Raw genomic sequence first — 15549 nt, 5'->3', positions numbered from 1 at the left:
GCAGAACCTTTAAACATTTTTAAGTTGGAGATGGATTGATTACCAAGGGATGAAAGAAAATTGTGAATATGCAGGAATGTACAATTGTAGTTGAAATTAGATCAGCTGTGTTTTTTATTGAATAGTGGAGCAGCTTTAAAGGACCAAGTGGCCTATTCCTGTTCTTTATTCATTTGTTCATTTGTATCCCCAGTTCTGACCTTAGAATGGAGGGAAAGTCATTGATGAAGCAGCTGAAATTGGTTGGGCCGAGGACACTACCCTGAGGAACTCCTCCAGAGATGTCCTGGAGCTCTGATTCCTGGCCTCCAACAAGCACAACCATTTACTTGAAATCTGTGTGTCGAACAGAGTCAAAGTCTTACCTTCTCCAGTAGCTGGTGGAGTTGCCTACTTCGAGCGTCCCTTGAGCACAGGTTCTGACCTGGAGCCACAACTGTACAAATGCACCGGCCATCAGGATCCTGGGCGGAGCTGTACACTTGCCAACCATCCTTAGAACTGATGGTCTGGGGAAACAACGAATAAAGGAAGGAGGTACTGTACCAAAATTCAACAATCCACATTTCAGATGTCCAATGTGCTGCTGTTAATGTTTTATAGCAACAAGACCGTTCACTGTCTCAAACTTGTTCTGCTATTCTTTGAGTTCTTTGTTCATCTGCATATTTGGGCCCTTTTGCTTTATATCACAGAAATCTCTTGGGAGGTTTTGATGGTTTGGAAATGTTGTAAAATATTAGACAACATTTCCTCTCACTGATCAATGCAACAGAATTCCCAACGTGAATATGGAAATACTTACTTCCACATTGCCTGATGACATCTGAATTAATAAGTAGATGTGTTCAGACAACATCCTCTCGAATACCCAGGCTACACGCACTTAAAAATCCAGTAAGAATAAGATATTACTTGCATAATTAATTTGAGGAATTTTAATCCCTCCTTAAAACAAATGAGAATCTTGTAACAGTTGTTTCTTTCACCATTCACACCAATCCTTGCCCATGCCAGAGATACAATCCAAACTAAAAGTAGAAGGCATGACAGGTTAGAATCCACTTTTTAACAGCCGAAAGCATTTGGACTGTAAATAATTCTACAGCGGTTAGTACCCTGCAGCAAGCTCAGTTTGAAAACAAGTCATTGGTGGTGAATGTTCCTTACATTCGTGGTGCAGTGGTAGTCTCCCTACCCCTGGGCCAGGTGGCCTGGGTTCAAGCCCCATTTGCTCCAGGGCCATGTAATGGTATTTATGAACAGGTTGATTACGAAACACAGGTAAAGCAAAAAAAAGCCTATTAGAAGCCCTTCATGTTTTTAGAGGAGGGTGGACAGCACAGGAAGAAGAGTGCTTTCTGATTACTTCAAACTGTCCCTCACCTTTGGTGTTACTCCATTGTCCTAAATGGGGTCCGCACATAATCTGAATATTTAGAGACACGGTTGATTTACTGGTGGTTAACACCATGGGTGATTTGTTGGTGGGAAAGGCTGTGTGTGATAGCACTTCCAGATGTAAAAGGGAAAAAAATATATAAGATGTCCATACTTGTGGTGCAATGGTCATCTCCCTGCTCGAGTAGTGAGTTCTAACATGTCTGAACAACATTTGTTTAATAAATCTACTTAAAAGATGCCCATGTGTCAGACAGTGAGACTATACCTTAGATCCAGCTACAAGGGTGCAGCATTGCCACCAGACCAACTTCAACTTTACATTCCACTGCCAGATAAAAACATCTTTTATATGCAGAAAAAAGTGAGGGGGCTGGGGTGGGGACGGAAGTAAATGATAGGATAGAACCTAAAGAGAGTGAAGAGCAATTGGGTAGACAAAGAGTTACAACGATCAGACTGGAAACATCAATAACAAGGTGTGGAGCTGGATGAACACAGCAGGCCAATCAGCACCAGAGGAGCAGGAAAGCTGATGTTTCAGGCCTGGGCACTTCTTCAGAAATGGGGAAGGGGTAGAGGACTCTGAAATAAATAGAGAGGCGGGGGAGACGATGATGGAAAGTGGATAAAGGAGCAGATAGACGATAGACAGGTAAAGGAGGCGGGGTTGGAGCCAGGCAAGGTGAGTGTAGGTAGGGAGTTTGGATGGGAGTTGGTCAGTTGAGGGAAGACAGACAGGTCAAGGAGATGGGGATGAGGCTGGTAGGTAGGAGGTGTGGATGAGGGTTGGTCACTGAGATGGGAGGAGCGGTAGGTGGGAGGAAAGATGGACAGATCAAGGAGGTGGGGACGAGCTGGGCTGATTTTAGATTGAGATCAGGAGTGGGGAGATTTTGAAGCTTCTGAAGTCCACATTGAGATCATTGGGCTGCAGGGTTCCCAAGCGGAATATGAGGTGCTATTCCTGCAGCCTTCAGGTGTCATCATTGTGCCACTGGAGGAGGTCCAGGATGGACATGTCGTCCAAGGAGTGGGAGTGGGAGTTGAAGTGGTTTGCGACTGGAAGATGCAGTCGTTTGTCACAAACCAAGCGCAGGTGTCCACAAAGCTGTATCCGCTGTTCCCGATGTGGCCTCCTCTACATTGGGGAAACCAAGCAGAGGCTTGGAGACACTTCCCTGTTTCTGCTATTATCATCAAAGGCTAAGCTCTTTTAATACTGAAAAACATTTTTGTTGACCTTTATGAACGCTTCCTGGATCCATGACTTGCCCAGATAAGGGGCTTACATTTGTGCAGATGGTTTGATGTACACAAACCTAAATCCATTGTTCAAAGGAATTTTGGAACGTTTCAAGGACAGGCTTTTAAGAATCCCACAACAAATCAGTGTCGATCAGATTCAGAATCCTGAAGGGCCATTGGGCTTGAAACATTAATGCTGTTTTTGCTCCACAGATGCTGCCAGACCTGCTGAGTTTCTCCAGCAGCTTCTATTTTTGTTTGTTCCCAAGTTCCTGCGCTCCTCATTCTTCAGATTAAAAAGGTAGCTAGAATCAGAAAGCGCATTTACAGTCTTGAGATGTTGCTTTTTTTTAACATTTTGGCCCTATTAGTCTGGCAAATCATGAATAGAATCAAAAACTCTGGCAGCATATGAAAAATCCTTTCTGCACATTGAGTCCATCTCAGCCCTTCAATCAGTCCCATTCCCCCATTCTTTTCCTGAAGCCCTGCAGAAGTCCCCCTTTCAATTATTTCTGAAACTCCTCTTTGAAAGGTATTATTGAATCTGACTAAACTGCCCTTTTGGGTAGTGCAGTCCAAATCACAATTCTCTATGTGATATGTCTCCTGCGGAAAATGTTCCTTCTTTTTAAATGGTAGCAGTTTTGGTAATCAGTCAGGCAAAAAGTTTCACCAAGAATGATATCCCTGTGTATTTGAATAAACCATCTTCCCTCATCCTTGTGGTTATTCCATTATCTGAATATCTGGAGTGTAATGCAGAATTGTTTGGGTTCAACGTCTATATGTGGATCCCATCTCCTTCACTGAGCTTACAAGGCTGCGGTGTCACATCGTCCAGGTCACACATAATCAATTGCCTTTGTACATTGAAGAATGATGCCTCTGGACTTATGTGAACTGTTGCAAAATAGGTCAACTTCCTCCAACTGTCTGCAAAGGCCACATACAACCCAGCTTGGCATCAAGGAGCCCCCAGCAAAACTGGAATTAATGGGTGATAACAAAGTGTGCAGCTGGATGAACACAGCAGGCCAAGCAGCATCTCAGGAGCACAAAAGCTGATGTTTCGGGCCTAGACCCTTCATTAGAGAGGGGGATGGGGAGAGGGTTCTGGAATAAATAGGGAGAGGGGGGAGGTGGACCGAAGATGGAGAGAAAAGAAGATAGGTGGAGAGGAGAGTATAGGTGGGGAGGTAGGGAGTGGTTAGGTCAGTCCAGGGAAGATGGACAGGTCAAGGAGGTGGGATGATGTTAGTCCCCCACCGCATCCCACAACCAGTCCAGTTCGTCCCCTCCCCCCACTGCATCACACAACCAGCCCAGCCTGTCTCTGCCTCCCTAACCTGTTCTTCCTCTCACCCATCCCTTCCTCCCATCTCAAGCCGCACCTCCATTTCCTACCTACTAACCTCATCCCACCTCCTTGACCTGTCCGTCTTCCCTGGACTGACCTATCCCCTCCCTACCTCCCCACCTATACTCTCCTCTCCACCTATCTTCTTTTCTCTCCATCTTCGGTGAGCCTCCCCCTCTCTCCCTATTTATTCCAGAACCCTCACCCCATCCCCCTCTCTGATGAAGGGTCTAGGCCCGAAACATCAGCTTTTGTGCTCCTGAGATGCTGCTTGGCCTGCTGTGTTCATCCAGCTCCACACTTTGTTATCTTGGATTCTCCAGCATCTGCAGTTCCCATTATCTCTGGAATTAATGGATATTGGATGCAAACGCTCTGCCAGTTGGAGTCATGCCTGACACATAGGAAGATGGTTGTGGTTGTGGGAGGTCAATCATCTCAGCTCCAAGACATCTCTGCAGGAGTTCCTCAGGGTAGTGCCCTCGGCCCAATCATCTTCAGCTGCTTCATCAATGACCTTCCCTCCATCATAACGTCAGAAGTGAGAATGTTTGCTGATAATTACACAATGTTCGGCACCATTCATGACTCTTCCAGTACTGAAGCTGTCCATGTTCATATGGATCAAGACCTGGATTATCCAGGTTTGTCATGGAAAGTGACAAGTAACGTTTGTGCCACAGAAATGCCAGCAATGACTATATCCAAACAGAGAGAATCTAAACATCATCCGTTGACTTTCAGTAGTTTTACCATCACTGAATCTCACACTATCAACATCCTGGGGGTTATGATTGACCAGAAACTCAACTGGACTGACCACATAAACACAGTGGCTGCAGGAGCAGGTCAAATGCTCAGAGTCATGCAGTGAGTATCTCACCTCCTGACTCCTCAAAGCCTGTCTGCCATCTACAAGCCATTAAGTCAGGAGTGTGATGGAATACTCCCCACTTGTCTGGATGCCGCTCCAGCAGCACTCAAGAAGCTTAACACTATCCAGGACAAAGTAGCCCACTTGATCAGCACGACATCCACAAGCATCCACTCCCTCTACCACCAGTGTTCAGTAGCAGGAGTGTGTATCATCGAGGAGATGCTCTGCTGAAATTCACCAAAGATCATTAGGCAGTACTTTCCAAATCTGCAACCACTGATATCTAGAAGGACAAGGACAGCAGATACATGGGAACACCATCACCTTTAGGTTCCCCTCCAAGCCACTCACCATACTGACTTGGAAATATATCACCGTTCCTTCACTATCACTGGATCAACACCCTGAAGTTCCCTCCCTAAAGGTATTGTGGGTCAACCCACAGCAGGTGGACTGCAGCAGTTAAAGTAGACAGCTCACTACCACCTTCCCTAGAGCAACCAGAGGTGGGTAATAAATGCTGGTCCAGCCAGCAACATCCAGTTCTGTGAATGCATGAAAAGTAATCTTACTGATCACTCTCAATGGCTCAGCACCCTCCCCCCTGCACCATTGCCTCTGGTGTCCCTCTAGGATCAATCCTTGTTCCTGCTGTTTCTCAACTACTTCCCACCCTCAGTGACACCACCCAAAAATGGAGTTTTAGTTTTTACAATTTTGCTGATGGCACCCCGGCCTACATCCCACCCCTTCCCACAACTCCATCTCTGGTCTCTGAATTGTCAGGCTGATTTCCATGCTAAAGCTTCGTGTACATCAGATCAAATCCCAGCATGGAGGTTGGCAAAAGGTGAACACAATACAGAAAACCACGAATTCAAAGTCAGTCCAATGGTGATCATGTAACTACTGTCAGTTGTCACAAAAATAACCCATCTGGTTCACAAATGTCTTTTAGGGAAGGACATTGCTCTGACCTACATGTGACTCCAAACTCGCAGCAGTATGGTTGAATCTTAATTGCTCCATGTATCTCAGGCTGTTGTGGCAGATGGGGGGAGGAAATTACATGGGTTTTGACCCAAATTTTTATTCCACTCTGGAAGCAACTAGAGAATAGCTAATGTGGTTCCAAATTTCAAGAAGGGTAGTCGAGATAAAACAGGGAAAAACAGATCAGTGAATTGTGCCTCATTGTGGGTCGAGTTGTGGACACTATGGACGGCTGTTCTAGGTTAGAAAGGGACATTAATAGGATGCAGAGCCGGCTTGAGAAGTGGCAGATGGCGTTTAACTCTGGAAAGTGTGAGGTGATTCATTTTGGAAGGACAAATTTGAAAGCGGAATACAGGGTTAACAGAAAGGTTCTTGGCAGTGTGGAGGAGCAGAGGGACTTCGGGGTTCATGAACATAGTTTCCTGAAAGCTGCCACCCAGGTTGAGAAGGTGTTTGGTGTGTTAGCTTTGATTAACAGAGGGATTGTGTTCAAGTGCCATGAAATTGTGCTCCAGCTGTACGAAAGCCTGGTTCGGCCACATCTGGAGTATTGTGCTCAGTTCTAGTCGCCTCATTACAGGAAAGATGGACAAGCGTTGGAAAAGGTGCAGGAGAGATTTACCAGGATGTTGCCTGGAATGGAGGGAAAGTCTTACAAAGAAAGGTTCAGAGAAAACAAAAGAACAAAGAACAAAGAAAATTACAGCACAGGAACAGGTCCTTTGGCCCTCCAAGCCTGTGGCAATCCAGATCCTCTGTCTGAACCTGTCGCCTATTTTCCAAGGATCTGTATCGCTCTGCTTCCTGCCCATTCATGTATCTGTCTAGATACATCTTAAATGACGCTATCGTGCCTGCCTCTACCACCTCCGCTGGCAACGTGTTCCAGGCACCCACCACCTTCTGTGTAAAGAACTTTCCACATATCTCTCCCTTAAACTTTTCCCCGCTCACCTTGAAACCGTGACCTCTAGTAATTGAGTCCCCGACTCTGGGAAAAAGCTTCTTGCTATCCACCCTATCTATACCTCTCTTGATTTTGTAGACCTCAATCAGGTCCCCCCTTCAACCTCCATCTTTCTAATGAAAATAATCCTAATCTATTCAACCTCTCTTCATAGCTAGCGCCCTCCATACCAGGCAACATCCTGTTGAACCTCCTCTGCACCCTCTCCAAAGCATCCACATCCTTTTGGTAATGTGGTGACCATAACTGTACACAGCACTCCAAATGTGGCCGAACCAAAATCCTATACAACTGTAACATGACCTGCCAACTCTTGCACTCAATACCCCATTCGATGAATGAAAGCATGCCGTATGCCTTCTTGACCACTCTATTGACCTGCGTTGCCACCTTCAGGGAACAATGGACCTGAACACCCAGATCTCTCTCTTCATCAATTTTCCCCAGGGCTTTTCCATTTACCACATAGTTCACTCTTGAACTGGATCTTCCAAAATGCATCACCTCGCATTTGCCTGGATTTAACTCCATCTGCCATTTCTCCGCCCAACTCTCCAATCTATCTATATTCTGCTGTAATCTCTGACAGTCCCCTTCACTATCTGCTACTCCACCAATCTTAGTGTCATCTGCAAACTTGCTGATCAGACCACGTATACCTTCCTCCAAATCATTTACATGAATCACAAACTACACTGGTCCCAGCACAGATCCCTGTGGAACACCACTGGTCATAGGCCTCCAATTTGAGAGCTTGGGCTTTTCTCTTTAGAATGCCGAAGGATGAGAGGTGACTAGATAGAGGTGTACAAAATAATCAGAGGTGTAGATAGAGTGGACAGCCAGAGACTTTTTCCTGGGGTGGAGGTAGCTATTATGAGGGGGCATAGTTTTAAAGTGAGTGGAGGCAGATATAGGGGAGACATCAGAGGTAGGTTCTTTACTCAGAGAGTGGTAGAGGTGTGGAATGCATTGCCGGAGAGGGTAGTGTAGTCGGCCTCATTAGGGGCATTTAAGCAGCTATTAGATAGGCATATGGATGATAGTATAAGGTAGGGGTGGAGGTTTACATCGGGTTTAGGTTTAGGGTAAAAGTTCAGCACAAAATCATGGGCCGAAGGGCCTGTACTATGCTGTACTGTTCTATGTTCTCATCAGTGGTAGGGAAACTGGGAGAGAACTAATCATGGAGGGGCAAGATTTGATCAGGGATAGTTAGCATGGCTTTTCCAGAAGGAGGTCATAACCAACAAAATTGATTGAATTGTCTAAGGTTTTGGTGTAGATCTGTAGCTCGGGTTGCGGATGTTGGGGTTGTTTGTCTTGCTGAGCTGGTTTGTCGTTCCGCAGACGTTTTGTTACCATGCTTGGTAACATCCTCCGTGTGGCCTCTGATGAAGCGTCGGTGTGTTCTCCCACCTGGTTTTTAAACTCTGGGGTCCATTGAGATGGATCACCTCACTCCCAGGTTTCCTTCGTAGTGGAATATATATGGGTTCAAGTTCAATGTGTTTATTAATAGCATGTTTCGTGGAGTGCCAGGCTTCTAGGAATTCCCGTGCCTGTCTCTGCCCAGCCTGTCCCAGGATCTTGGTGATGTCCCAGTTGAAGTCGTGGATCTCCTTATCCATGTGGATTGAGATGAGTGAGTATTGGTCATGTCTTTCTGTAGCCAGTTGGTGTTCGTGTTCTCTTGTTGTTAGTTTCCTTCCTGTTTGTCTGATGTAGTGTTTCTCACAGTCTCTGCAGGGGATCTTGTAGATGACGTTGGTCCTGTCCTTGGTGGGGAGTGGGTCTTTAGTTCGGGTGAGCACTTGTCGTTAGGGTTGATGTGGGTTTGTGTGTCACTCTGACGCCCAGCGGTTATAGCGGTCTTATGGTGAGTTGTGACATGTTCCTGATGTAGGGTAGTGTGATGAGTGTGTCGGGGCATGTAGAATCTTTCTGATGCTGGTCCCGTAGGCATCTCCTGACCCAGTTCTTTGGATATACATTATCCTGGAACACTTGGAAGAGATATTCCTCCTCCTCTTGGTGTAGTCCCGTGTTGCCGCAATGTGTTGTTGCCCTTTTAAACAGTGTTCGCACGCAGCTTTGGTTGTGTGTGCTGGGATGGTTACTGTTGAAGTTCAGTACCTGGTCTGTGTGGGGTTTTTTCTGTGTACTTTCATTTGCAGTTCCCCATTTGTCTTGCGCTCTACCATGACATCTAGGAATGAGACTTGTTTGTTCTTCTCCTCCTCTCTGGTGAATTTTATTCCGCTGAGGGTGTTGCTAATGAGTTTGTGTGTCCCCTCTAATTTGGTCTGTTTAATGATGACAAAGGAGTTGTCTGTGTAGCGTATCCAATGTTTAGGTTTGATTTGCAGAAGGGCAGTCATTTCCGGTCTTTGCGTCACTGCGTCTGCAATCAGTCCGGAGGCAGGTGATCCTGTGGGTGTCCCGTTGATTTGCTCGTGTGTTTGGCCATTGAAGTCGAGTGGGTGGTCAGGCGGAGGTCTCGTAGTTTCAGCATGTCGTTCTTGGAGATGGTTTCACTGGGGCCTTGTTCTTGTTCAAGTGGTATTGTCGTTGTTTCCCTTGCTAGTAGCATGTCTATTGAGGTGAATAGGTCAGTGACATCAAACAATATCATGGTCTCTTCATCCTCTATCTTTATGTCTTTGCTGGAGTTGAGGGATTCTTGGGCTGAGTGGATGGAGTGGGGTGATTTGTTGACTCGGTGCTTGAGTCTTCTTTGTAGTTCTATGGCTAATTTGTGTGATGGAGTGCCTGGTAACGAGACTATGGGTCTGAGGTGGACTTCTGGCTTGTGCACTTTAGGGAGGCCATAGAATTGTTCAAGGCTTGGATCATAAGGATAGCTTCCTGGGTTTGTTGGGATGTGTACAAATAGGACGGGTTGGACCTGAACTGGAATGGGTCCAATATTCTTGCAGGAGGATTGATACGAAGGCATTCCAGCAAGTGAAGAAGATTTGGGTGGGATAAGGCACATGAAAAATCCAGAAAGCTATGTTGTATCAATTTTAATGCAAGGAGCTTGACTGGTAAGGTGGATGAACTGAGAGCATTGATCTGCACATGGAAATATGACACTGTTGCAAATACTTAGGTATGGTTGCAGGAAGGACAGGACTAACGTCTCAACATTCCAGGGGATAGAAGTTTCAGGTGTGACAGGGAGGGAGGTAAGAGAGATGGGGCACTATTGCAGTAATGAGGGAGGATGCACTTCAAATGAGGCCATCTGGGTAGACCTTAGAAATAAAAAAACATGTGATTACTACTTTGCTGGGACTATATAGAACATAGAAAAGTACAGCACAGTACAGGCCATTCGGCCCACGATGTTGGGCCGTGGAATAATCCTAATCCAAAAATAAAATAACCTAACCTACATTCCCCTCATAGATAATAAAATGTGAGGCTGGATGAACACAGCAGGCCAAGCAGCATCTCAGGAGCACAAAAGCTGACGTTTCGGGCCTAGACCCGAAACGTCAGCTTTTGTGCTCCTGAGATGGTGCTTGGCCTGCTGTGTTCATCCAGTCTCACATTTTATTATCTTGGAACTCTCCAGCATCTGCAGTTCCCATTATCTCTGATACTACATTCCCCTCAATTCACTGCTGTCCATGTGCATGTCCAGCAGTCGCTTAAATGTCACTAATGACTCTGCTTCCACGACTACCAGTGGCAAACTATTCCATGCGCTCACAACTCTCTGGGTGAAAAACCCCCCTCTGACGTCTTCTCTATACCTTCCTCCTAACACCTTAAAACTATGACCCCACATGGCAGTCAATCCTGCCCTGGGGAAACGTCTCTGGCTATTGACTCTATCCATGCCTCTTAATACCTTGTACGCCTCGATCAGGTCACCTCTCTTCCTCCTTCTCTCCAGAGAGAAAAGTCCGAGCTCAGTCAACCTCTCCTCGTAAGACAAGCCCTCCAGTCCAGGCAGCATCCTGGTAAACCTCCTTTGTACCCTCTCCAAAGCCTCCACATCTTTCCCATAATAGGGTGACCAGAACTGGACACAATATTCCAAGTGTGGTCTCACCAGGGTTTTGTAGAGCTGCAGCATAACCTCATGGCTCTTAAACTCGATCCCCCTGTTAATGAAAGCCAAAACACCATATGCTTTCTTAACAACCTTATCCACCTGGGTGGCAACTTTGAGGGAGCTATGCACTTGAACACTAAGATCCCGCTGTTCCTCCACACTGCCGAGAGTCCTGCCTTTAATCTTATATTCAGCATGTAAGTTCGACCTTCCAAAATGCATCACTTCGCATTTATCCAGGTTGAACTCCATCTGCCATTTCTCAGACCAGCTCTGCATTCTGTCAATGTCTCGCTGAAGCCTGCAATAGTCCTCGATACTATCAATGGCACCTCCAACCTTTGTGTCATCAGCAAACATTCTAACTCACCCCTCAATCTCCTCATCCAAGTCATTTATAAAAACTACAAAGAGCAGAGGCCTAAGAACAGAGCCCTGCGGGACACCACTCAGCACTGACCTCCAGGCAGAATACTTACCATCTACAACCACTCTCTGCCGCCTGTCAGCCAACCAATTCTGAATCCAGACAGCCAAATCACCCTGTATCCCATACCTCCTGCCTTTATCAATGAGCCTGCCGTGGGGAACCTTGTCAAATGCCTTGCTGAAGTCCATGTACACCACATCCACTGCTCGACACTCGTCAACCTGTCTTGTGACTTCCTCAAAGAACTCAATAAGATTTGTAAGACATGACCTGACCCTCACAAAGCCATGCTGACTCCCTTTAATCACGCTATGCTTTTCCAAATAGTCATAAATCCTATCCCTCAGAATTCTTTCCAAAACCTTGCTGACCACAGATGTAAGACTGACTGGTCTGTAATTTCCAGGGATTTCCCTATTCCCTTTCTTGAAAAGAGGAACAACATTTGCCTCCCTCCAATCTTCCAGTATGACTCCTGTGGAGAGTGAGGAAGCACATGACAGATCTCCCAGCAGTTAGAGCCAGATAGAGGAGCAGATGTGGAGACAAATCACAGAAAGCAGAGAGGAGCATGATTATAGTAAAAGGAGATTTCAATTTTGCTAACATTAACTGGGATTTCTCTATTGTGAAAGGAGTGGACGGGGTGGAATTTTTTAAAAATTGAAGAGCGCTTTTTGTACCAGTATTTCCTAGATGGTCTGACAAGAAATAGGGCAGTGCCAGACCTAATCCTCGGGAGTGTAGTTAATCAAAGGGTTGGATCGCCAGTGGTGAGAATTTTGGGGATAACTTTCAGTCATTAGGGAAAAGGATAGGGGTAGTAGAGAAGTTGTGTCTAAATTGGAGAAAGACCAATTTCAATAATGTGATAGGATCTGGTAAACATTGACTGGGAACAGCTATTTGCAGGTAGGTCAAATTTGGAAAGCCTTTTGAAAGTAGTCTCGTGAGATTTCCAGGGCCAGTGTGCTTCTCTAAAAGCAAAGGACAAGGCCAGCAAATCCAGGGAACCCTGGATGTTAGGGGACATAGAGAATTTGTTTAAAAAAAAAGGAACAATATGTCAGGCACAGTGGTATTTAAAACTTATAGAGTGTAGCAGTTGCTTATAAAAGAAATTAAGAATACAAAGAAGGGCTACAAAACATCTTTGGCAAATAAAATTAAGGAAAACCCAAGACATTTTACAATTATTTTAGGAGTAAGAGGATAACCAGGAAAAGAGTGGGGCCTATTAGAGAACAAAGCAGCAATCTGTGTGTGGAACCAATGGACATCAGGGAGGTCTTAAATTAATATTTCTCATCTGTGTTCACAAAGGCGAAAGACATTTTGACCTGGGATTTCGGTTGGGATGGTGAATCTCCAGGAAGTGTTAACTTTAATAATAAGGATGTACATAAATCACCAGGGCCTGAGAAGATGTATCCCAGGATGCTATGGGAGGCAATGGAGGAGATTGCTGGGGCCCTGGTGGAGATATTTAATACTTTGCTGGACGTAGGTGAAGTGTCAGATGACTGGAGGATACCTAAGGCGGCTCCTTTGTTCAAGGTAATTACAGGCCAGTTAGTCTGATGTCAATGGTTCGGAAATTGTTGGAAAAAGTTGAACCCTGGTCCTTCTAAACTCCCAGTACAGGCACTGAATCCTCAAACAGTGCAGAACCTTTGCAAGAAAAACGCATTCTCCCCATAGTCTGCTGCTCTTTGTGTCTCATCTTCAACCAACCTGGACCTTTGTACTGCTCCAACTCTGGACTTTTCAGCCACCCCACCCTCCCCTCGTTGGCTGTTCTCCTGAACGTCCCTGGACCTGAGCCGATGTTCAGACATCTGAACCTGGTATCCTTTGCTTGTTTTCCGTTGTTTTCTTTTGTGATAATGTTCCTTTGACACAGATTCGGATGTTATCATACTCAATAAGTGCATGTTCTTGTTGTTAAACAATTCACCAGGGTCAGGAACATCACCAAACCTGAATCTTTAATTTACAGCCTCTGGTTGGATGGGAAATGAAGGCCCCATTGTCGCCAGTTAGAAACAGGGAGAAATCTTTGAAAATAAAAATCATAGAATCGCAGATTTGTTACCCCGGGGGAGGCCATTCGTCCCATTGTACCAGCACTCGCTTTTCAAACCAGCACCATTCCCACGGGGCAATCCCCTTGGACACGATTTCCACCCTGATCATCCCCGGATGCCAGCACACCCCCAAACCCTACCCTCTCCCCAGCCCCCGAATGCCTCAACGTCCGTTTCTTTGGGGTTAAAGATTTGTGTGTGGGTATCAGGCTGAAAGAGGGTCCACCCGGGTCCACCTGGCTCTGGGGCTCTCTCCCTCACTCCCGCTGAGAACCCCGCACTCTCTGGGCAATACTGAAAAACACGAACGTTTTCTCCGGTCAACATTACTGGAATTATTTAAATCATCCTGTCATCCACCAGATGATGAGTCTGTATTTCAGATAAAGCCAGAACAATCGGAATAAAGTGGGGTGGGGTGGGGAGGGGTGGTGTCCTGTCGGATGTAAATCAGACAACACAGATTGATACCCACAGAGACACAGAGGGACAGAGAGAGAGAGAGAGATAGACACATACCCATAGAGGGAGAGACACAGAGAGAGAGAGACACAGAGCCAGAGGGACAGGGGGAGAGAGAGTGACTGGGAGAGATACACACAGGGAGAGTGACACAGATACACACAGGGAGAGACACAGTGAGAGAGAAACAGACTTCCAAAGGGAAATACAGCCGGACACAGAGGGACACAAGACACCTACACACCCAACACATGCAGGTACATACAGAAACTGAGAAACACTCACTGTCACACATACACAGACACACACAGACATAGATACAGAGACATACACAGACTCGCACACAGATCCACTCCCAGACCCACACACACTCACTCACAGACTCAGACCCACACACAGATACACACACACAGACCCACAGACTCAGATGCACACACAGATCCACACACAGACACACACACACACAGACTCACAGACACAGACCCACACACGGATACACACATACAGACCCACAGACTCAGACAGACACACAGATCCACACACACACACACACACACACACACACACAGACCCACACACAGACCCACACACACAGACTCACAGACACAGACCCACAAACAGATACATACACAAACACACACAGACTCAGACACACACACAGACTCACACTTACAGTCACACACACAGACACAAACAGACTCTCTCACTCAGACACACACATAGACACACAGACACAGACACTCACAGACACACTCAGATGCACACACACACACACACACACACACACAGACACACACTCAGACACACACAAACACACTCACAGACACACACAGACACACACATACACTCACAAACACACTCGCAGACACACACACAGACACTCACAGACACAGACACACAGACACAGACACACAGATACTCACAGACACACTCAGACACACAGACACACTCACAGACACACAGACACTCACAGACACACACTCACAGGCACAGATACTCAGACACACACAGACACACTCACAGACACACAGGGTAATACAGCACTGGGGGAGATCTCACTCCGTGCCGCCACCGCTGTGGTCACTTACCCGGGACCCATCAAAGCCCACCAGGACCAGCAGGAGCCCGGCTCGCCAGCATGCAGCCCGTATCCGCATCTTGAGCTTGGCTCAGCCGAGCGTATCCGCCTTAACCGGTCAGTGCCAGTCCCCAATCCCCCCCCCCCCCTCGCTCGGTCAGTGCCAGTTCCCCCCACCCTCCGCTCGGTCAGTGCCAGTCCCCACCCCCCACCCCCCCCCCCCGCTCGGTCAGTGCCAGTCCCCAATCCCCCCCCCCCCCGCTCGGTCAGTGCCAGTCCCCAATCCACCCCCCCCCGCTCGGTCAGTGCCAGTCCCCAATCCCCCACCCCCCGCTCGGTCAGTGCCAGTCCCCAATCCCCCCCCCCGCTCGGTCAGTGCCAGTCCCCAATCCACCCCCCCCCCCCCGCTCGGTCAGTGCCAGTCCCCAATCCCCCCCCCCCACCGCTCGGTCAGTGCCAGTAGTTCTCTGTCTTATTTCTCTTTCTTTCTGTTGAGTTTTCTCCCTCACTCTCTGGGTTTGCTCTGTCTCTCTCCCTCCTCTGTGTCTACATTACTCTGTGTGTGTGTGTCTCT

General features: G+C 46.8%; 1 protein-coding gene across 1 annotated transcript in view; it reads right to left on the bottom strand.

Moving 5' to 3' along the window:
* The window catches only part of olfm3a (olfactomedin 3a), a 74172-nt gene extending 59061 nt beyond the window's left edge, over positions 1-15111 (bottom strand). Inside the window, exons 1-2 of the mRNA XM_048539954.2 lie at positions 14986-15111; positions 366-509 (exon numbers count right to left, since the gene is read on the bottom strand). Coding sequence (XP_048395911.1) covers positions 366-509; positions 14986-15054 — 213 coding nt within the window. The 5' untranslated portion in view covers positions 15055-15111. The remainder of the gene's footprint in view (positions 1-365; positions 510-14985) is intronic.
* Between the last annotated feature and the right edge of the window lie 438 nt (positions 15112-15549).

Source organism: Stegostoma tigrinum, chromosome 8, assembly GCF_030684315.1.
Source record: "Stegostoma tigrinum isolate sSteTig4 chromosome 8, sSteTig4.hap1, whole genome shotgun sequence".
Classification (NCBI taxonomy): Eukaryota; Metazoa; Chordata; class Chondrichthyes; order Orectolobiformes; family Stegostomatidae; genus Stegostoma; species Stegostoma tigrinum.
This window is presented reverse-complemented; position numbering and strand designations above follow the sequence as displayed.